Genomic DNA, 24560 nt, shown 5'->3' with positions numbered 1-24560 from the left:
TGTCAAAAGTCCAGAGGGACTCACTGCACTACGCTTGCACTCTATCACATCCAATTTTTGTGAAATTTTTAGTTTAATTTAACTTAATGCTTTTCTTAGCTTCTGGGCCCCATTTCTGAAAAAAAAGTGTTTTGGTTCCACCCTTGTCAGTTTGGACATGAAACCCATGTGTTTCGCTGGTGATACAGACAGACACAGACACATAACACACCCTTGTTAATTTGGACATGAAACCTAACATGTTTCACTGGTGACACACACACACACATACAGATACACACAGACACATAGACACACCCCTCTTTCCCTAAGCATTTCAGGAATTCACTTAGCTCTAAAGCAGCTCTTAACTCATAGATGTAGTGAGTCATGGGGAAAGGCCTTGACTTTCTGCCCTTTCCTGGTCTGTCCTCCCCTTCCATCTTTCTTTTTTTCTCCTATCCTTCTCTTTGCGATAACTTCTGTACTCCTCCTTATTTGGAGCAGAACAGATCTGTCATCTTCAAACCTTCTGGATTTCTCTCCACCTCTTCTTTTTTTTTAAAAAGCCTTAAGCACTTGTCATGATATTAAAAACATACAGTCCCTTTCCCAAGAGATTCTGATGTCATGTGTTATGAATTGCTACCAATCCCCTCCTTTCCTTTTCTGCGGAGTTATCAACCTAAATAGCTTTTCCAATGCATGAGGAATTAATATTGCATATACCCCACCGGAATTTGAGCAGCTTCTTTCTGTGAGGCACTGAGTTAAATGCTGGGATACCAAGAGACTAAGTCACAGTGTCTCAGCCTGCAGAGTTCTGGAGATGGATGAACAAATGGGTACCGTCATGTGGAAGCACCTCTCACAGAGCTGTACGGTCTTGGGAAGGAAGATTGGCCAGTGGCAAAATGCACAGCGAAAGATAACAAGTGCCAGGGGAGACGTAGAAAAGGGCTTTGAGAGTTTGTGGAGCCAGAATGGGGTGTGTAGGTATGAAGCATGTAGTATTTGAGCTGGACTCAACTGGGGAAGAGTTGGGTAGGTGGAGATGGAGAGATGGTCAGGAGAGGTTGGGAGGGCATTTCTGGATGAGGAACTAGGTCGATAAAAAGAGCTGGGCAGAAAGAACACATGGCGCACTTAAGCAGCTCTTGCAGTGTGGACGGCTGGTGGGGAGCAACGTGACACATGGTTGAGAAGGTCCTTTGTGGCTGGACTGGTCCACTCTTAGGAAGGACTTCCTGTCTCCTTTGATATTCACCCCAGGCATATGCTACATGTTCTAGTTGCTACTTATGTTTTTAATGTCCTTTTTCCTTGGAGAAGGAAACGGTAACCCACTCCAGTATTCATGCCTGGAAAAATCCCATGGACCGAGGAGCCTGGTGGGCTAGTCCATGAGGTCGCAAAGAGTCGGACACGACTGAGCGACTTCTCTGTGTGTGTGTTTCCCCCTAAGATTTTTTTTTTTTTTTTTTTGATGCAGACCAATTTTAAAGTCTCTTAATCTGTTACCATATTGCTTCTATTTTATGTTTTGGTTTTCTGGTTCCAAGGCATGTGGGATCTTGGTTCCTTGACCAGGAATTGAACCTGCATCCCCTGCTGTGGAAGGCGAAGTCTTAACCACTGGACCACTAGGGAAGTCCCTTTTAATGTATTTTAATGGAAGTAGATCTGGTTTTTTTTTTTGCCTCTTGGCAAAGGCCGTCCATTTGCGTTTGGACCCAGTGGTAAGGTGAATTTCCCTGAGGCTTCCCTGGTGACTCAGTGGGTAAAGAATCTGCCTGCAATGCGGGAGGCCTGGATTTGATTCCTGGTTTGGGAAGATCCCCTGGAGAAGAGAACGGCTTACCCACTCCAGTATCCTGGCCTGGAGAATTCCATGGACTGTGTAGTCCATGGGGTCACAAAGAGTCAGACACAACTGAGCAACTTTCACTTACTTATCCGGTGGTAAGGTGGTGTAAGCAAAAATGGGATACTTACTATAAGGAGTCAGGGAGTCTTATGGATATGAGGGGCTCTCAGGAGGGGTTTGGAACTAAGAATTAGAGGTCCTCTAGTTCTTCCAGCTTCTCTGTGCACCTGAGGAAGAGATGGATGAGTCGGGCCATTCCTGTCACGTTGGCTGTGGTCAGGGTACAAAGTCACGTTGCACACAGTTGTCTAGCAAGGCTTAGTGTCATCCCCGCCCACTTTCTTGTAATCAGAAGGAGCATTGCAAGGTTTACATTTGGACCAGGAGGTTGAGTCCTAGCCCTGCCACTTCCTACGTTTGTAATCTTGGTCAGCATTCTCAATAACTTCTAGGCTCTGTTTCCTCATCTGTACGTTGAAGCGAATATTCCTACTTCAGTAAACAGCAGTAATACTTTAGAGGGAGGTAACTGTGTTCTGTTGTGCGCTTGGAGGTTAAAGACCTCTTGGTTCAACTTGTGACTCTGTGTCATTAGCTTTGACCTTTGGCAAGTCAGTCAGGATCCTGAGCCCGTTTTTTCATCTGCAAATGCAGACAATAGCTGCTCACCTCGCAGGGTTTTTCTGAGGCTCAAATGGCTATGTAAAACTGCTTTTGACTGTAGTATATTTACATATATGTGAAGCAGAAGAAATTGAATACTTTTAGGGAGTCTCTTTCCTTGTGAAATTATTCTATTATAGTCTAGTGTATTTCAGTGGTAACTTGACAGGTCTTTCTCAAAATATCCTGTAGTGTTGGATTGTTAATTGATTAATGATGCTGTGAGCACTGGTCCAAGTATTTTCAGCTTTCCCTTTCAATCTCATCTTCCACTTCAGGCTTCTCAACCTCATTTATAATTTAAAATTTGCTTTCACATTCAGAAAAAAAAATAATGTTGTTTGTAGAGAATTTAAACAAATGTAAAGAAATCTGAAACCTGTCCCCCTGGAAAAACCATTTTTCTCTTTCTAATTTACACAAGTAATTCGTGCTCATGAAATACTGATAAATTCGTAATGACATAGAATTAAACCAGAAAGCCAGAAAAGAATCCTCTGAAATTCGACCACCTCGGGGTAATTACTACCTTAAATATAGTCCTTGCCCCGGTCCTTTTGAGAGTAATGCTTTTCTCGCATACTTTCTAAGGAATGTTTTGATGTGTAAGTTGTCATGAAGAGGTGATTCATCTAAGGAAAGTGAATTATTGCTTTTTCTTTTCTTCTTTCTTTCTCAGTTTCTAAAATATTTTTTCCTCAAGTGATATGAGTGAAAGCCACCTTTTATAATTCTGTGAGAAAATAGCGTTTCTTCCCTGACTCAGAGGCCAAAGTTATATTTTTTGGAGAGCTACAAAGAATGAGTGATTTATCTGGACAGTTTTATTTCTCAAGGATAATGATATGTTTTCAGAATTATTCGTGACTAATGGTAGATAACACTGAAACGAAGCCCTTAAACGTTTCCTGGGTTATTTCTTCCGTGAGGGTTAGGCGGAAGGAAGATCCTTTCTATCCCTTTAGCTGGAGAAATTGGAGACAGGTGAATAATAAGAATCAGAGACTTATTTAATGAAAAGTGAATGAATATATTTATTCTTAGTAGATTTTTTTTCCTACATGAATGTAATAGTTGATATAAGCTAAACTGAAAATTGTTTATTTGGGGATTTAAGAATCTCTGTTTCTGATGTGTTTCCTTCGATACTAAGTGTTTTTTAAAGGCTTTTTTAGGACAGTTTAGGTTTGCAGCAAGACTGACAGGAAGGCACAAAGGTTTCCCATATGCCTCGCCCTGCCCACCAGATGGCATGTATCTTACCAGGGATGGAGCTGCACTGACGTATCATAACCACCCCTCTTCTGAAGTTCACACCGTGGTTGACTCTGGGTGTTGTGTATTCAGTGGGTTTGGACAGATGTATAATGATACATATCCATCATTGTAATATCGCAGAGTATTTTCACTGCTTTACAATACTCTGTGCTTGTCATATTCATCCCTCCTCCCTTCTTCTTCCCTGGCAACTGCTGCTCTTTTTACTGTCTCCTTTTGCAGAACATCAAATAGTTAGAATCATAGTATGTAGTGTTTTCAGATCGTCTTGTTTCACTTAGTAATATGCCTTTAAGGGTCGTTCTTCCATGCCTTTTCATGGTTTGACAGCTCGTTTTTGTTTAGTGTTGAGTAATATTTCATTGTGTGTGTACCAGTTTATTCATTCACTTGCTGAAGGACCTCTTGGTTGCTTCCAAGTGTTGGCAGTAAGGCTGAATGAATAAAGCTGCTGTAAACATCCGTGTGCAAGTTTCTCTGTGGACATATGTTTTCAACTCCTTTGGGTAAACACCAAGGAAGGCATTTGGCGGATTGTACGGTAAGAGTGTGTTTAGTTTCCCAAAGTGGCTGTGTCAGTTTGCATTTCTAACAGTAAATGTTCTTATTTTTGTTCTCCCGTATTCTTTTAAGGCTCCTTTCAAGTTTTAAATTTCTTTATCCTTGAAACATAGATTCTTTAAAAATTTGCTCTATATGTTATTTTTCCTGAAAGAAATATATTTTTCCTGAAGAATATTTGAAAAGTACATGAAAATATAAAGAAAAGTTACTGATATATTTTCTTTTTATATAGTATCATAAAACAATTATTATGGTATGTATGTATATTCTTTTTTAACATAATGAAATATTTCTAGTATGAAGAAAAATATATCGAATAATCTCAGAAACGGTTATGTCCCCACTCATCTTTGTCAGATTTGTACATTTTTTGCTGTTAGCTTCAGGTCTTTTATTTTTTAGTAAGACTAAACATTACTGATAAGATTCAAACTCCCTGTGTTACCCCATACAGAGTTTCCTTTTTTTTCGTCTCCTCTCCCCTTCCCTTCTCTTTCACCTAGGGCTTGTCATTCCTGTGCAATGTATATCATAAGCAATACACACACACACACACTGATGAACTTGACATGAGTGGAATTATAATGTACAAATACTGCAACTTGCTTTCTTTGTTTGATCTTAGTCTTTAAGATATTGTTATGTTGGTCCATGTGACATGTGACTCTTGTGTATTTTCATTGTTACATGCTGCTGCTGCTAAGTCGCTTCAGTCGTGTCCGACTCTGTGCGGCCCCATAGACGGCAGCCCACCAGGCTCCCCCGTCCCTGAGATTCTCCAGGCAAGGATACTGGAGTGGGTTGCCATTTCCTTCGCCAATGCATGAAAGTGAAAAGTGAAAGTGAAGTCGCTCAGTCGTGTCTGACTTCACTGTTACGTGAGCCTGCCACATTTGCTTTATCCATTTTCCCGGTAACTGACATTTAGATTGTTTCTGTTCTTTCATTTACTGACCCCGTGGCAGTGAACAGTTTCTTTCTGTTTTTAAAGTTTTTATTTATTCACTTATTTTCGGCTGTGCTGGGTCTTTGTTGCTTTGCACAGGCTTTCTCTAGTTGTGGCAGGCGGGGGATTGTCTTTTGTTGCGGTGTGCCAGCTCCTTATTGCAGAGCATGGGCTCTAAGCACGCAGGCTTCAGTCGTTGAGGGCATGGGCTTAATTGCCCCTCAGCACGTGAAGTCTTCCTGCACCAGGGATCCAACCCACGTCACGTGGCCTATTCTTATCCACTGTGACACTAGTGAAGTCCCGGAGCAGTTTCTTACAGGTGTCCTTGTGCTTGTCTCTCCCTGGGAGTTTTTCTCCAGGACAGTGATAAACAAGTTGTTTTCTGAGGGCTGGGGAATTATGTCTTGCAGATGGGGCACTCATGGCAGAATGTAAATCAACTCTCACTGTTATTTTATTTAACATTTCTTAGGCTGGTAAGACTTGCCTAGGGAAGGAAGAAGTGTTCCTTCTCTCCTAGGGGGCGGGTAGACTGGTTTGACCAGCACTGCTCTAGAGTATATTCCCCTGGAGTAGGGTTGCCAGGTTGAACGGATGTGTCTGTTGAGCTGCAGTGGAGACTGCTTAACTAGAGACTTGTTGCTTGGAGATTGTGTCAGTGTACACCGCATGAACAGTGAGCCTCAGTTCCTCCTGGTTGGTTTCCAGTCCTTACCAACATTTGAAGATTTTTTTCTAATGTGAAGTGAAAGTCGCTCAGTCGTGTCCAACTCTTTGCAACTATACAGTCCATGGAATTCTCCAGGCCAGAATCCTGGGGTGGGTAGCCTTTCCCTTCTCCAGGGGATCTTCTCTACCCAGGGATCGAACCCAGGTCTTCCGCAAGATTCTTTACCCGCTAAGCCACAAGGGAAGCCCATTTTTCTAATGTAAAAGGTGCAAAATTGTATCTCATTATTGTGTTAAGTTTGCATATTCCTAATCAGTGTGATCGAGCATCTTTTTATGTATTGTTAAATATATGACTCTCATCTCTGAATTGCCTGCTTATGTTCTTTGTCTATTTAAAAAGTTTGAATTAATTTGCTTTTCCTTGATTTGTAGGAGTTTTTAAAGTATGCTCTTTGCTCAAGTTCTTTTCATATAATAACATTGTAGCTATTTATAATTTATTCTTTTACTTTATGGTGTGTTTTATGATATTTTAAAATCTTAACCTATTAGCCTTTTGTGCTTTGTACTTGAACTTTAGTGTTCCCTTTTCACTTTTCTCTTAAAAGCTTTAAAATCTTGCTTCTTACACTTGTGTCATTTATTTATCTGATGGAATTTAAAAATTTTTTGTTTTTAATACAGGCAAGCAAATTTTTTCCAGTTCTTCCTGACTAGTCTATTTTTTCTTCCCTTAGTTCTTATGACCTCATACTCAGTTTTCTTCCTATTTTTGTGTGGTGCCTATCCTTCCCTTTCTCAGACTCTCCTTCCATCCTTAAATGCTCTTGTCTTGAGCAGTCCATCTCAGGCCTTTTGTTGTTGTTGTTTTCTTCTCCTGCAGATACCATACATGTGTGCTAAGCATGAACACCAGCCTCACCTCTTTCTTCTCTACTCTGTACCCATGCCCACCAAGCTCTGGCACACAGTAGGGTTTCAATTCATGCTGGAATGAGTGTGTGAGTGAATGAGTGACCTAGATAGGGAGTCTGCTTCACAGGGTGAAAGTAGCAGGTTCCTGGGCCTGGGAGGAGGAGAGAATCTGGAGGAGCAGGCAGAAAGAGGTCAATTTTACGTTGTCACGTTTGGTCTTAGCTTCTTATTCATAGTAATGAGCTTTCTCTGGTGTTGTTTTCTGACCTTTGAATTTGTACATTTGTACATTTTCCCATCGTCACCTGAATCTGGCAAGTTCTTATGACCTTCTGGTGATTCTCTGAAACAGGGCTCCTTGTAGAAGGTGCAGTGTACAGGGACCCTGCCCTATAAAATACAGGTCATCATGGTGGACAGTTGCATTGGTGGCTGTGTTCAGCTGCTCAGTCGTGTCTGACTCTGTGACCCCCATGGACTGCAGCATGCCAGGCTTCCCTGTCCTTCACTATCTTCTGGAGTTTAATCATACTCATGTCCATCGAGTTGGTGATGCCATCCAACCAGCTCATCCTCTGTTGCCCCCCTTCTCCTCATAGGTAGGCAAAGGTTTTTAGACTGAACATCAAAAGACCCAGTTCTAGTTCATACATGGCTGTAATTACCTCTGTGACCTTAGGTGACGTTGAAATTCACAGTGCTTTTGAGTGTTCAACAGTCTTTCAGTCCTCTCTTAAGTCGAATAGAAACCTTTCTTTGTGCGAGTTTCAAAACAAATTTTTCTTCTTGACTTGGGCAGTAGCTACATAGGTGTTTATAATAACTCATTAAATTATACTTATATCTTGCACACATTTCTAAATGTTTTATTTCACAATGAAGGAGATTTAAAAAACCCACAAAAGACAAGGCTTCTTTACATCCCTCATGAGCCAAAAAAAATTCATGTTGGATTAAAGACTTGGATATAGAAAGGAAAATTGTAAGAGCTAGAAGAAAACACAGGTGGGTGGGTGGGTGGGTGGGTGGGTGAGTGAGTGAGTGAGTGAGTGAGTGAGTGAGTGAGTGAGTGAATGAGTGAGTGAGTGAGTGAGTGTGTGTGTGTGTGTGTGTGTGTGTGTGTGTGTGTGTGTGTCGGGATTGCCAGGACCACCCCCAGGCTCCGTGACTTGCTGGGATTCACAGGACTATGCACTTACTTGTACTTATGGGGCTAATATTTATTACCCTGAAAGGATACAAAGCAGCAGTCCGGAGGAAACCAGGTGCGTGCTTCTGAGAGTCCTCTCCCAGTTGAGGTACGTGGGACATGAGTAATTCTTCAGCAGTGAGTTAGGACAACTCACACAAGTTATGACAACATGTGTGAAGTGTTGTCTGCAGGGGAGGTTCATTAGAGACTCATTACTGAAGGCTTTTATTTGGTGCCCTTCACATTGGCACCTTCTGCCTAACACATTCCAAAATTCCAGATTCTCAGGAGGAAAGCATGTGTTGAACATACAGCATATTGTTTGCACAAACAGTTCAGACACAGCAAGTCAGTCTTCATCAGCCCTGGCAATGATGGGAACCCTCCTGAAATCCAAGCTTTCCTGTGGCAGCCAAGGACTGGCCTTGACTGACAAGACCTCGTAAGGACAGCAGTCTCAGGCCCGCTGTGTTAACTCTGTCCTGTAGAATATAGTGTTTTCATAATCTTTGAGTTAAAAAGGCATTTCTAAGCATGGCTAGAAACTCAGAAGCCATGAAATGAAGGAATGGTACATTGATATTTGAAAAACTTAGGTACAATAAGAAAAAAGTCACTAGGCATACTGGGAAAAAAGCATTTTAATTTATGGGAGAACAGGTGGAAATTTTTTCAATATTATATAGAAGCTTTTAGAACTTAGCAGGTCAAAAGAATAAGGTAATTCACTGAAGAAGATATTTCAAATGACCAATAAAAATTTAAAAAGATACTTTACCTCAGTAATAAAATATATATGAAACAATAGTGTGGTTCTTTCTCATCTATCATATTCAGCTAAGATGGATCACTTACAATCTTGGTAAGATTGATTAGATTACTCAGTGTAGGCGGGAATACAGGGAAATTGGTATTTACATTGCTGCTAGTGGTACAAAGGATCATAACCTTTTGAAGGGCATTTTTCAAAAATCTCTTAAACTTGACACTCCTACACTTTGCCTCAGTAGTTCCATTTCTAGGGTTTTAGCTTACAGAAACCCATCCAAGTGCACGGATACACAGGGATAAAGATGTTCTTTGGAGCATTGTTTGTGGTACTGTAAACCTGGTAATAGCACATAGCTGAATAAATCATTCTCCTTCTAAAGTTGCTATTATCAAGTTATCTTTAGTTAGTGTCGAGTGACTGAACTGGACTGATGGAAAGATACTTAAAATTTTATACATATCTCAAGATTTCTGTCTTTTTTTTTTTTTTAGTGTAACTCTTTTGATATTAAAACCTGACCTGAATGGATGTGAGTGAGGTTCTTTATAATTGACTATCCCACATAGTAAGACATATCCATATGTCTTACTGCAGAAATCTGAATGCATCTAATTATAGGAACTGCCCTAGAACACACAGTGTGGTTAGAGTTATTTGAAATACAAAGCATATACACTTTATTTTAGTTAAAAAAATCTGAAAAGTCCTGAGACATGCATTACTCCATGTGTTTGTGTTAATTAAATGGAAAAAAAAGGCAAATTGTAAAATGGTATATGTTAGATTCCAGTTTTTACATTAAAATAATGTTAGTGTATGAACAGGAAAAAGTAATAGTTCAGAATATATTCCCCACATTGAACGGTGATGATTTGAGGGTATGGTGATGTCTTTAATTTACCTGTAAGTGAAATTAAGTCAGTATGGGTTTGAATAAGAGGAGTAACATCACCGTTGATGGAACTTGCTCTTGACTCTAGAATAATGTCTGTCATACCCCGGATGCTTTGGTGATGACCTGGAGGATCTCAATTCCTCCAACTGAACACTAAGTCCTTGCGAAGGGTGAACTTGCACATTAGATTCCTCGTGAATTTTCAGAGCGTGTGGTTGTGCTTCTTGTTTCTGAATAGGCACGTCTGGGGTTAGAGGCCTGATGCCGACTGCCGCTTTCACGGGGCTCAGTGTCCAGGGTTGAGGGGAAAGGCACAAGGTTCTTCTCCTCTTGTGCCTCTGACAACAGGATTCAGCCGCCATCCTGTTGCCAAATGTTTCCCCCTATTTTGTTGACTTCGTAGGCTGAAGAGGTCAGTGGTTGATTATACCTGCATTTTTTTTACATTTCTTTTCATAAAGTTGAACAGGATTGATGATGGTTTGTTGAAAGCGCCGCTGTTCCTGAGTGACGCAGCAGTGTGACGCTGACCTCCCCGAAGGGTGCAGAGGCATCGCCTGTTCCCTAAGGGCGCTCGGCTTCTCCGACAGGGACCCCCGTGTGGTGTCGGAGGCCCGCCCTTTCTGTGCCCACATTCCCATTGTCCGCAGTTTTACTATGTTGGGATGTTATCTTTTCCTTTCTAGGGAGGGAGGAAGTGTTCGGTGCTCTGCTGGGCGTACAGAGGCAGCACCCAGATGATTGTATGAAAAATGAAAGGGACCAGATGTCACTTGATTTTTTTTTTTTTAAGCCTTTGGCACAGGTTCTGCAGATGAGTTTCTTATGAAGAATCTAGCCCGCCTTCTTCCATCGAACAATTCTAAGTTTCTGTAGCTAAAATCTGTAGTTTCCACTGCCTGAGATCTGTGAGGCGCTGAGGCAGGGCAGAGACGCCTTATCTCTAACTTCCACAGATACATTGGATTGAATCCATTGTTCTTCAAAGCTACTTTTACAGCAGTGTTTCAACTACTAGCAAATCGAAGGGTTTGGTCTGCTAATCTCAGAGGCAGCATGTGCACCTCCCCTCCATTCCTTCCTTTACTATTTTAAAAGCTGAACTTGAGACTATTTGGATTTCACCAGTTTTTCCACTAATGTCCTCTTGCTGTTCTGGGATCCAGTGCCGGTTGCCACACTGCATTTAGCTGTCACGTCTCCCCAGACTCCTCTGGTCTGTGACGGTTTTTTAGTCTTTCTCTTCCACGATCTTGAAAATCTTGGGCAGTACTGGCCATGTATCCTGTAGGCTGTATTTTGACTTGGTGGTGTTGGTTTGTTTGTGTTACCCCATGTCTAGGTGGAGGTCGTGAGTTTTCGGAAGGAATACCCCAGAGGTGAAACGCCCTCTTGTCACATTTGGGAGCCTGATACCCAACCATGGCATCACCTGGTTAAAATAGTGTTTATCTAGGTTGTAGTTGCGCCACTGTGAAGTTAACGTCTTCCTCATTCTCTCTTCTATTCTTTGGAAGCAAGTTGCTAAATCTAGTCTACCCTACAGGGGTGATGGGTAGAGGCAGGAATTAAGGTCTGTCTCCTGTAGGGGGAAGTATCTACACATAAATTCATTAAAATTGGGTGAGAAAGACTGGTCTCTTTTCCTCCATGCATTTAACCATTCAATCATTCATTTATATCACTGGGTCATGTAGATTTCTTTTATACTTTGGGTTAGAATCCAGTACTGTGTTATTAGTTCCTCAACTTGGTCCAGCCTTGACTGTGATGGAGCTCTTTCAGGGTGGTGGTTCCTGCATCCTTTTGACTCATTCCAGGCCGCTTTTCCTATCTGGCCCCCTTTGTTTTCTGCAGGATGCTTCAGGTCCACCTGGTTTTTTCCTCACCCTGGCCCTAGAGTCGGGCTACTTTGCCTGGAGAATGTTTTTAAAAACTAAGATCTGGGCACTGGGTGTGCTTGTTGCTGCTCGATTGTGCCAGGTTGTCGTTGCCTCTAGGCTCCCCATAGAGATACATATCTACATATCTATATTTATGTATCTGTATCTTTATGTGTGTGTGCGTGCATATATATATAAATCTTTCTCTGAAAATTATTATGGAAATTTCAAGTATACACTAAAGCACAAATTCTCAGTATCTATCCCATAGCTTATACAGTTATCAACTAATGACTAATCTTGGTGTCATTTATATGGCTTCTCCCTATAGCTCATCCCAGCACCCTCAATTATTTATTTATTTTAAAATGAGGACCTGAATGAAGTCATGGCTATTTTTATTTATTTTTACTTTTTGAAATATATATATTTAAGGTGTTCAACATGATAATCTGATATACATATACATAATGAAATGAATAGTTCAATCAAGCCAATTAAAATATCTTTCTCACAGTTGCCTTCTTTTTTTGGTGAGGTGAACATCTGAAATTTACTCTTTCAGCAGATTTCCAGTACATCCTTGATTGATGTAAATCTAAGTTGCTATGTTATTTCACTTGTAGATATTTCAGTCTTTATCTCTGGAAGGAAAGAATTCTTTTAAATTTTTAAAAATTTTAAATAACTTGTAAAGTTGAAGTATAGTAGATACAGTAGAAAGTATAAAAATATAGAGCTTGTGACTTTTTATAATATATATTTTCATAATCACCACTCAGAATGTGAGAGGTAGGACATTTTCAGCCCCTTAGAAGGCTCCCTAATCACTACTGATCATTTTTATAAGAACCTCTAAAAAATAAACATAACCACAATACAATGGTAACATCTAAAAAATAAACACTAATTAACAAATGTCAAATATCCAGTCATTTGCCATTGGTGAATTCCCCTTTCACCTGTGCCCTCCTCTGCAGTGTATTGATTGAACAGGTGTAAACTTTGAGTGTGTTAGCTGTTTATCCTGTAGTTTATCACAGACTGGGTTTTGTTGAAAGCATCCCTATGGTGTTAAGATGTTTCTCAGTGGCTTTCTTGGTGGAAATTTATCTTTCACAGTCTGGTTGGCTAATTCTAGTAGTAGTGGGCAGTGATTCTGTCTTTGCAGAAATTTCATCAGTAAGATGGTTTCACCAAAGATCTATTATCCCTGGTATCTGATTAAAGTTCTCCTCCCTGGCTCTCTTATCTAGAAAATTTCTTAAAAACTTTTGTATCTTTTCTGGTATCCACATCCTTTAGAAACACTGAATAGTTTTGTAAGTAGGAGAGAAATTTAGCCTTGTTTTCTTCCCTTCTAGAGGTTAAATGACCAGGACAGTTCTAAGACAGTATAATTAGCTAGTAAAGCTTTTTAGTGTTGTTTCACAGCGGGGCCAGCTATGGTTAAAGTTCTGACTGCAGGATCTGCATATAGAAAAAAGGATTAAGTAAGAAAAGTGATTAGTCTCGGTCCTGTTTGATTTGCTAAGTTCTCCTTTTTTCTTTTTATGTTATAGATCAGCTTGAACGAGTCTTTTTACGACTTGGACATGCTGAAACAGATGAGCAGTTACAGAATATCATATCTAAATTCCTTCCTCCTGTTTTGCTCAAGCTGTCCAGCACCCAAGAAGGCGTGCGCAAAAAGGTAAGCATGCTGGGATTATTGTGGGTGAATTAAATGGGGAATACATGGATGTATTTTATGAAGTGAGTTTTCTGTTCCCGTTATTGAAATCCAGCTTCATGAGCCCAGTTAAGGCCTTTCCCGAATGGACAGTGAGTCCATAACCTCCTTCCGTGATCTCCGAGTACCTTTTGAATGCTTAGCACAGCTACTTTTAGCTCCAGCTGTAAACTTGGCATCAGTACCTGGTGATAATAGTTGAGATAATTGTTCTGGAATGTATGGAGGCCTGATCTAAAATCCATGCTCCTGAGTCCAGTGTGAAAAGTGGTGGTTGTTCAGTTGCTAAGTTGTGTCCCACTCTGCAACCACATGAACTGCAACTCACTAGCTTCCTCTGTCCTTCACTATCTCCTGGAGTTTGTACAAATTCGTGTCCATTGAGTTGGTGATGCTCTCTAACCATCTTATCCTCTGCTTCCCCCACTTCTCCTTTTGCCTTCAATCTTTCCCAGCATCAGGGTCTTTTCCAGTGAGTCAGCTCTTTGCATCAGGGGTGCAAAAATCTTCTTTAATCATTGGTTATGAATATGAGCTTAATTTAAAGGGATTACCAAGGCACCAGGGATTCCCTGGAGAAGGGAATGGCAACCCACTCCAGTATTCTTGCCTGGAGAATCCTATGGACAGAGGATTCTGGTGGGGTACAGTCCATGGGGTCACAAAGAGTCAGACATAACTGAGCGGCTAAGCATGACAATGAATATAAACTTAATTTAAGGTAAGCAAAAGAGATGTTTTTAAAAGCGAGGCAGTCTTGCATAGCTCCTGTTTTAGGATTTTTATAAAGAACTATACTAGAAGTTGCATAACCGTGACATCAAGATGTTCTTTTTTAACCTAATGTTCTACAGGGAACATTTGGAGTCTTCAGTTTAAAATAGTTCATTAGTCTTCCAGTGTATTTATACTAGACTTTCGGGTTTTTGAGCTATCATCAGATTTCATCCCTTGGGCCACTCTAATTGATTGGCAATGACCTTCCTGGAGGTCTGCCCTGAGAGGGATTTTGAGTTCAGTGAAGAAAGAGTATCTTTCAGAATATCTGTTATGTTTACAGGAAGGAATAGGACATTCTTGTCATATATTAATATTTGACATGCCTGTTGTTAATAACTGCTTTGCTGAGATAGATATGTGTTTATGTCATTTTCCTATTTAAAACTCTCCTATGGCCTTTTTTTACCCTCAGAATAGCAAGGTATAAAAGGCCTTCATGCGTTGGTTTCTGTTTCTTTATTTAGTCTCATCATTCATTTGGCAAATATTTGCTGAGTACCTTTTATATGCCAGGTGTTAGGAATACCTTGGTGAAGGAAAGAAACGTCTAGTTAGGGAGATCATTATTAAACCATCAGGCAAATAGTATAGAGTTGAAATTGCAGTCAGTGCTAAGATGGAAAAGGATCCTATGAAAGAATATATTTGGGGACTTGATTTAAGTTAAATGTAGGGTGTAAGCGAGGCCTCTGTGATGTGTAGGAAATAGCCAGGCAGAGAAATGGGAGACCAGTAAGGGCAGAGAAGGCCCCATGCAGAGATTTTGAGCTGGAACTGAGTGTAAGGCCGGGCGGGGAGCTGAAGAGGGCCACAGAGCTGCACCCAGCACATCAGAAGGGGGATGGGAGGTTGGGTGTGGGGAGTCCAGTGGCAGTTCGCCAAGGGTGTTGGTGATACTGACTCCAGCACTCTGGCTGTGGCGTGGAGAGAGACTTGCAGTGGAGACCAGGAGAAGAAATAGGAGGAAGTTTCTGCATTAGTCGAGGTTTCTCGGCTGAGTATTTTCAGTAAGGTTTTTTTTTTTTTTTAACTTATTTACTTAGGATTTTTACGTTTCCTTGTGTTTTTATCTTTTATAAAAAATCATTTATGTCTAACCATCTATATGTTCCATTGTATATTATTCACCTCTATCATACTATTTCTCTTAATATTCTGTTAACCATTCAAGTGGAGAAATTCCATTCTTCCTCCTTTTTTTGTTACTACCAAACCTTTGCTTTTTTTTTTTTTTTAAAAGGCGAGAGAATACCTTTTAAAAAGAATTTGCAGTCTTTTTAAAAAATGCACTTGTTTATTTATTTGACTGCATCAGATCCTCGGCATCATGCAGGATCTGTCATCGTTGGTTTGCAGATTCTTTCGTCACGGCGTCACAGGCTCAGTAGCGCTGCAGGCAGGCTGTCTCTAGTTGTGCTCTGTGAGATGTGGGATCTTCGTTCTCGGACCAGGAATTGAACCCTTGTCCTCTGCATTGTAAGGCAGATTTTTAACCAAGGACTACCAGGAAAGTCTCAAAAAACAGCTTTTAGATTTTTTTAAAAGTGTATTTTTCTTCTGTCTGTATTCAAATATTCCTTTTTTTGTTTTCCTTTAGTATATTTTTCTCACATAAGATTTCAGTTTATATAGTAATGATAAAGGTTATTATGTGCCAGGAAAGGTGCTAATAACTTAAATCCTCACAAGATTACGTGAGGTATAAATATGATTTTCATTTTATAGACGAAATTGAGACTTGGAATGATTGTCATTTGTTTAACGTCAGATTAAAAAAAAAAGAAACAGAACCAAAAACGGGTTCAGCTGAGGATTTCTTTTTGATTACTGTTTTGGTTATACTCCTTGGGCTTCCCTGGTAGCTAAGCTGGTAAAGAATTTGCCTGCGATGCAGGAGACCCCAGTTTGATTCCTGGGTCGAGAAGATCCCCTGGAGATGGGAATAGGCTACCCACTCCAGTTTTCTTGGGCTTCCCTGGTGGCTCAGGTGGTAAAGAATCCATCTGCCTGCTTTGCAGGAGACCTGGGTTCAATCCCTGGGTTGGGAAGATCCCCTGGAGAAGGGGAAGACTACCTACTCCAGTATTCTGGCCTGGAGAATTTCACGGCCAGAGTAGCCTGGCAGGCTGTAGCATGGGTCGTAAAGAGTCAGACACAACTGAGCAACTTTCACTTTCACTTATACTCCATTGTTATACTGATGAACAGTATTAGGTTTTATTTTAATTTTGACTTAATAATTAGTTTATAAGAATATTGCTTTTAGTTTCAAAATTGTGTAAAATTTGCATGATTTTATTGCATTCTGATTGGAAACCACAGTGAGCAAATGCTCTAATCTTTTAAAGTATATAATTTCTGATGTTCATGAAAGCTATTCATAAAATTAAAAAAAATAGTTCCTTTGTGTGGAATATGGGAGCTCAGTGTGTGGAGAGGCCACTCAGCACTGTGCTCTCATTTCTCGAGAAGCCTGTCTTCTAGTCCTGTTGTAAACTGATAGTGAATTACAGTCTCCTACTGTTGTAAATATTCTGATTTTCTTTTTAATAATTTCACCTGGATGCCTTTTGGCGCACAAATTGAAGATCTTGTCTTTCTTAGTAATTTATAATATGTTACCTACTTTTCTTATCTTTTAAATCCCATTTAAGATTTTTTTTTTTAACCCCAGTACCTCTCATCTGAGATAAGTATTGTAACCAGTGTTTTCCTTCCATGTAGGTTTGATCGGTGAGTCTTTGGCTCAGCTAACCAGTTTAACTTTATTTACTTTGGCTGTGTCTCTTCATCTATATAATTGACATGTCACTTTCTTTTTTTTTTTTTTTTTTTTTGAGGTTTGGATCGAGGGCATTTTACATCGGTTGCTCTGGTTATTAACCTCGCTCATTGCTTGATCCATTTTCAGTCTCTCCATCTCTCCCTCTTCTCCTTCCTTACCTTCTCATCCTGCCACACATTTTCTGGGTAGGCCTTTGATCACCTGTATTCTGTTTTAATATAATGATTAATCAAGCCAATCTATCCACATTCTTAACATTTCAGTCATTAATTTGTATCTGAGTAAACAAAATGTTTTACTCAGTTACCAGCAAATACATTATTTTATCTTGATGAGAATTCTCCCCTCTCCCTCTACCCTTCTATTTCTTACTTCTTTAGAAAGCACTGAGGATCTGGTGAGCTGTTTTGTGGTTGGATCCTGTCTGAAACTTTGAATCACTTAACTATTGTTAGAATTCTAAGCAATATCTGCCTTTTTTCTTCATTTTACTTGTTACATTTGTTCTCTTACTGCCTCCCCGCTCCTCACTGTGTGTTCTCCAAGATATTTGTCAATAAAAATATGTATGTTAAAGATTTTTTCCAAAGAAGGCATAGCTGCTGCTTTGTTTTTCAAGCTGTAGAATTCAGGAAAAAATATTTCATTTTTATATTTCATTGTGTGGCATGTCAGGTTTTTAGAAACTTGCTAATTTGAAAAAGGACCTTTGGAGCCTTTTCCCTAGAAGTTTGCCTTTGATTTTCTTCTCATATTCCAAATAATGCTGACTTTGATCTATTGGTGAATTTTTCTAACCTTTTTACAAAAAGCTTGAAGGAAATATGTGAACATGTATTTACTTTGAGTGATGAATAGTACAGGTGAGTTTTTGAAAACAACTTTGAATCCTGTGGAATATTATGCAGCTATTAACAAAGAATGAGTTAGGTCTAAATTAAGAAGCTTATATATTTTTAACTGGAAACAAAGTGGACTCAATGCTGATGTTAATGATATATAGCTCATTTTTGTAAAAAGTAAAAATGTAAAATCTAAAGATGTAAATATGTTTGTAGAAGTTTATGTGACTGCAGAGAAAGATATGAGGAAGAACACTAGACGGTTAACACTGGTGTCTTTGAGTGGCTGTGAATGGGCTAGGCAAAAGGGATGATTACTTTTTTTTGATTTATTGTAATAAATGGGTTTTTCTATTATAATTTTGAAAAGCAACAAAGTAGAATAAAGTATTAAAGATATAATTATTATGAACTTTGTTTTATATTATAAAACATGGATTTTATTTGCTTTTTTTGCATATCATTTCTGTTGATAAAGAGGTTTTGCTGGTAAGTAAGTGGGAAAACTTCCAGCCTAAGGGAAAAGAGATTTAAGAGCTGAGATACCCGTTTACATTCTAAGCAGTGTGCTAGACTCTGACATATCTTTTCATTTAATCCTCACAATGGCCTGTGAAGTGTTATCATTTGATTTCTGCAAATGAGGACAAGTGGTTCCGAAAATGATAAAATGCAAAGCATTAAATGCCTATGTGATCATTGTCTCTCAATTCATTACAGCTTACTTAACAGCTCTGCAGGGTATAGATGCTCATGTTTTTCCCATTTTATTGAGGAAAAAGCTGAGGCTCAGGGAAGCTAAATAATTAGCTTTGTGGCACATGGGATTTTACACCTGAGAGATGATCCTAAACTAAGTAATTTCTGCCAGGCTTTGCCTCCACTTGATGGCAAACATGTTCATTGTTTCTCTTACGTATGAAAGTGAATTCAGCACGTGAAGGGTCAGTGAATGAAAGGTGGGGATGAGAGAATGACTGAGAGCAGAAACGTAATTTGCCTGCATGTTGTTTTGACTCCGGGCTTCCCTCGTGGCTCAGCTGGTAAAGAATCCGCCTTCCCTGCAAGAGACCTGGGTTTGATCCCTGGGTTGGGAAGATCCCCTGGAGAAGGAAAAGGCTACCCATTCCAGTATTCTGACCTGGAGAATTCCATGCACTATGTAGTCCGTGGGCTTGCAAACAGTCAGAGACGACTGAGCGACTTTCACTTTATTTTGACTCCAGGTGGTGGAGGCTTGATATGTTTCCCTTTTATTTGTTTTGAAGTATTAGATACTTGGCCAGATTTTTAATTATTTTGAAATATGGCTATTTGGTCAGACTTTCATGATTTGCACAGTCCTGTGCTTATACTAATACCTTTTGCAAATAGAATCAATATAATAATTGGACTTTTGATTATTATGTAATTGTTAATAAAAGATAGAGATATTTGTCACAAATCTGGAATTCAGTTATAAACATTAGACCTTTTTTTTTAATCATAAAAATAAGACTCCTATAAAAGCAGAGTAGTTTTGAGTAAAAGCTTTTGTATAAATAGTTTCAGCATGTAAAGTTTTATCATCAGTGAAACTAGGAGTTAGTTCCTGACCAGGGATTGGATTTGGGCCATCTCAGTGAAAGCTCCTAGTCTTAATCACTGAACCAGCAGGGAATTCACAGGAGAAATAAGTTTTAGATTTCTACTACCACATCAGTAGAGTACATTTCCTGTTTTAAGGAAAGTGAGATATGTAGAATTCTAGTTTACATAAAATTAAAATTAGAACTGACCACTGCTGGTGGGAGTGTCAGTTAGTGTAACCACTTTGGAAAACTGCTTGGAAACATTCTAAGGTTTATCATACATATACTTCATGACCAAGCATTTCCAGTCCTGGGTTTATATACAATAAAAATGTATATACGTGTGCACCAAAAGACATAACTAAGAATGTTCATAGTAATTATTCCTAATGGTCCAAACCTGGAAACAATCTAATATATATCATGATGGAGGAAAATGGATAAATTCTGGTTTTCTTCCTAGTAGAGCAGTGAAAGTGAACCGTTACTGTGAGCAACAACATGGATGAATATCAGATATTATACAGAATGAAAAACACATGAGTTCATCCTATTTTGTTTATATAAATTTAAATCTGGTATTAGAAGTCAGGAAGAAGCATTAGTGAGTTGAGTGCAGGAACTTTGTACTTCTGGTGTTACAAAAATGTGTTTGCTTTGTGAAAATTTATTAAAGCCATACACATTCTTAACTTTGCTCTTCAGCTATATGTTTACTTCCATTAAAAAGTTTGCTAATGAACAAATGAATTTAAATGAATGAGTAATAAGAACTGATAGAGACAAAATATTATATACCCATGGCTAATAATTCTGGAGGTTTACTGACAGAGGTTAACTGTTGTTGATTTTAGCTGGGGGAAGGACTGGTTCAGTGGATTTCCTGATTTTTACGAGTTTATAAAGGGTTCCAGGCAGTAGATAATCAAATTTGGAAAGTAAATCAATATTTAAGGTGATAATATTGCTAGAAGAAAATTAATTGATTTACAATTTTAAAACTGTGATAAACAAGAGAGTATGTAATTCTGGGCACTGTTGTTTATCTCGGGTCCTTATAGGAATCAGCCCAGCTTAGATTGTCGGAAGAGGGCTGTTTCCTTTGGCCTGTCTCCTCCTGATTTTTTTCCCTGTCATCCAGCTGAATCATAAATCTGGACGGGCAGGAGGTTGGGTGAGGTAAGCATGGTAATGTAGAATTCTCGGTCTTTGCAAAGTATCAGGGTCCTGAGAGTGTCTCACAGTGACAGACCCTTTAGATACATTGAGCTCAACTGTCAGTGTGTCTGATAAGGTTAAAAATATGGATCCTGGAGTCAGATCTTGACTATCCCACTTGCTGTCTCAGTCAGCTTGAGCAAGTTATTTCCCTTCCTGAGCCTCTGCTTCTTCCTGGGTCAAATGGGAGTGAAAACAGCGCCTCTCCCGGTTGTTTTGAGAATCAGATGAGACAGGAATGCAAAGTGCTGTTCTGCATGGAAACTGCTTGATAAATGTCAGCTATTTTATGATTATTATTATCACTTGTTTAATGAATATTATTAGATTTGTTATTCTTAAAATGCACTTATTTCATGATTGCTGTCAATAACTGAATTTTTGCTGTGAACATTCCTATAAGCTCTCCTTAATACTTGCTTTGAAGCTAGAGCTCAAATTTCAGAAATGATGGAGAATAGTGTAAGCCATGCCCTCTGGAATAGTCTCACTTTAAATTCTTGAGTCTTTAGTTAAGGCTTTCTAAAAATCTTATATCTCAATGCTCCTTTATTAGTTAGATAAAGTGGTGTTATCCCACTTTATAGTTAAGACAGGGGTCGTTTGACGCGAGCCTTTGTAGCTTCCTTTCTTCCTGTGAGAGTCGTTGCTTGTTGACCTCGTTTTCTGCCGTCTTTTCCCACTTAACGGAGCGGAAGCTTGGTGTTACTTACTTTAAACTCTTGAATAGAATCAGATGATCTTCAGAATAAAGCAAAAACTTCTCAGCATTTTACCCAAATCCTTTTTATAATCTAAGCCGCACTTTTTATCTCTTATGAGCAGGACACGACTGAGCGACTGAACTGAACTGAACTGATTCTATGTTTCAGTCAGATACAGTGCACCATGTTCGTTTAGACCTCTTATACCTACTTACAACTGATCTTCTGCTTGGAGTTTCATCTGCTCTTTAGGACTTCGTTTCCTGTCACTTTCTCCTTGAAGTCCTCCTTGATCTTGGCAGACAAGTTTTCTTCTTGAAACTCACAGTACCTTGAATGCTTCTCTTTCTGTAGTACTCTTAGTTAGTCTATAGGGGCTGCTGTAACGGTGTACCGCAGACTATATGACATAAACAGTATTTATTTCTGACAGTTTTGGAGGCTGGAAGTCCATGATCCGAGTGCCAGCATGGTCAGGTTCTTCATCAGGAACTTTCCATGGTTTACACAGGGCCATCTTCTTGCTTTATCCTCAGAGGATAGAGAAAGGAAGAACTCTGATATCTTCATCCCCTTAAAAGGGCATCCATCGCTTACATGTGGACTCTACCCTAATGGCCTCATCAAAACCTAATTACCTCCAGATCACAGTGGGGATTAGGGCTTTGCTATACGAATTTTGGGAGACACAGATATTCAGTCTGTAGCATGAGATGTTGCAGTCGTTTGCTCATTACCTTCTGGGGGACTGTGCCTCAGTACAGGCCTCTGTGGAATCTCAACTTTAATTAACTTAGAGGACTTTGTGAAATACATTGCCTAGTAAAATTCTGGTGTATGGATTCTTGGGGATAGCATTTTGGAACAAGATTCCAATATTCTGTACTCCCTTTGTGGGATGCCAAATTTATATCCTTTACCAGAAAAAAGTAAAATAGGTAATACTTGAGAAATGAATTTGTTTTTAAAATATAATCAAGAATTTCAGTTCACGCCTTCCTCTATTTTAGGTAATGGAACTGTTGGTCCATCTGAATAAGCGCATAAAAAGCCGCCCCAAGATACAGCTCCCAGTAGAGACACTATTGGTTCAGTACCAGGACCCTGCTGCAGTCTCCTTTGTTACAGTGAGTATCGTCTTGGACTATTTTCTGACTTACAGTAAGTTTTCTTCCATAATATTTAGTAGATGTTATCAGTATATTGGCCAGCCTAGAATTTGCTCTTAGACTATTTCTAAATAAAACATGAGTTGTTTTTCTTCAAACGGACACACTGTTTTTCCATTGAATATTGACCTGGAGGAAACGGTAGGAACGGGTTACTGCATGGCCATTTTACACAGGGCGAATGTCGGTGTAGTGATGCGTCAGGTATGTTGATATAAAAAAGAATGATTGATTCTTAGTAAAAGATTATGAAACATTGGTATGAATAGAAAGAGAAGGGTTATGTAGCAAGGAATAAGTAAAGGACGATAGAAGAAGAAAAAAAAGGTAAAAAGACAGGAAGAGATAGGAAGGCTGAACTAAAAATAATATATTTGATATATACATATTATATATTTAGAAAGATATTCTTTTTAAAAGTGGAGTAATCTGGGGCTGGTAAGAAATATTCCTATTAAATGTTCCCTTCATGAAAATGAAATGTCAAAAATATTGATGCTATGTAATGGCAGATGATGTTCTTTTCCTGGTCCTTGTGGTTGTAGCACTGGGGCAGAATTCTACTGGGTCTCATCTAACATCTGGATTCCAAACCTTTGGAGCCACCTACTGGCCCAGACCATCTTGTCTGTTCCTGCTGTGGGCACACAGCTCCATTACACACGTGTCTTCCTCTAAGCAAATAGGAACAGTGTGTGCCAGTACAACTGCCAAATAGGATGTCTTTAAAGGAATAATTTTACGAAGTCTGTTCTAAAGTCCTTCAGAAAAGCAAATTTCTATCTTACGTGTAAATCTGGATATGCATTTATGGGTTTGCTTAAAGTGAGGCATTCACATGGTTTATAGTGATGCTCGCCCACTGACAGCATGCAGCTTCCCCTTGCTCCATCATCCACCGGTCAGATGTTGGAGTGAGGAACCACAGTGCCACCGTGTACTGAGGTTATTTTAGTAATTGACCAGCTGGGAAATGACAGCCTGGGACTTAACATGGGCCTCCTCTTAGCTTGAAAGGATTAATGTAACAAACTGGGAGATCTGATTCTGGTGTGTAGTATGGCAGTGTAGGTAGGTCAAAGGATCACTTTTTTCTTTTCAGTGAAAAGTAGCTGCACATGTGAGTACCTAATTCCCCGCCCAGGTTTATTGAAACATAGAATTGACAAATAGAATGTATATGTTTAAGGCGGATAGCAGGATGATGTGATGCACATTTCAATGCTCTAGACTAGGTCATGCTCCCTCCTGTGAAGCCCATCTTAAAGCAAGCACTTTGAGTGAGTGGGGCTGGAGTTCTTCCTGAGACAGATTGGTTGGCCAGGCTGTAATAGGTGATAACCATGAGGAAGGAGGATTCGGTTTCTTCATTATAAGATAACTACCTAGGCTATCAACCATGCATTTTTGTTGAAATCCTTGAATATTTCTTTTATACTAACTTGCCTTTCTCTCATTGCATCAGAATTTTACTATAATTTATGTTAAGATGGGCTATCCTCGGCTACCGGTGGAGAAACAGTGTGAGCTGGCTCCTACGCTTCTTACTGCCATGGAAGGAAAGCCTCAGCCCCAGCAGGACAGGTATGCTGTCCCCGGCTACCTGCTTCCCCACCTCTGAGAGTCAGTGCTGCCGTTCAGAAACAGATCCACACGTCTGGTTTCACCCGGTCAAACGCAAAGGCTTAAACTCTTTCAGCCGACATTGCTGTGTTACCTCAACATGGCTGTTTGGTTAATTTTGTAAATTATAAAATATCTTGTGAGCATATGGGAAACTGTGCAGAACTGTTAACAGTTTCTTCAATCTAAATGCATTTTCACTTTGGTCAGTTATTTTGAAGCAACTGATTTTCTTGATTGCAAAAATTAGAGCTTGTGATTGCAAAAATTAGAGTTCTAATATGCTTTTCATCAAACCTTTCTGTCTTGGAGGATATAAAGTTTCAGAGCAGTTTTCTTAAACTGATTACTCGTTTGTATTCATGTGGGAATTGAAGAGATGAAGAGGTTTGGACTGTCATCCTTAGTTTCTCGGTGTAGCCACAAAGTCCTGTATCGTAGCCTTGTTGTAGTGAGAAACATGAAGAGAAGCTGTGGAGGGAAGAGTTAAGTCATGTTTTCAGTTCG

General features: G+C 39.5%; 1 protein-coding gene across 6 annotated transcripts in view; it reads left to right on the top strand.

Annotated features, from left to right (window-relative positions):
• ECPAS (Ecm29 proteasome adaptor and scaffold) overlaps window positions 1-24560 on the top strand; it is a 109473-nt gene that overhangs the window by 11892 nt on the left and 73021 nt on the right. For all 6 annotated transcript variants that reach the window (XM_040239230.1, XM_040239244.1, XM_040239260.1 and 3 more), the window contains 3 exons: window positions 13192-13322; window positions 22272-22388; window positions 23896-24014. In XM_040239230.1, the coding sequence (XP_040095164.1) occupies window positions 13192-13322; window positions 22272-22388; window positions 23896-24014 (367 nt within the window). The remainder of the gene's footprint in view (window positions 1-13191; window positions 13323-22271; window positions 22389-23895; window positions 24015-24560) is intronic.

Source organism: Oryx dammah, unplaced genomic scaffold (genome assembly GCF_014754425.2).
Source record: "Oryx dammah isolate SB20612 unplaced genomic scaffold, SCBI_Odam_1.1 HiC_scaffold_1, whole genome shotgun sequence".
In the NCBI taxonomy this organism is placed as follows: domain Eukaryota; kingdom Metazoa; phylum Chordata; class Mammalia; order Artiodactyla; family Bovidae; genus Oryx; species Oryx dammah.
Note: the sequence above shows the minus strand (reverse complement) of the source record. Positions and strands in the feature narration are given on the sequence as shown.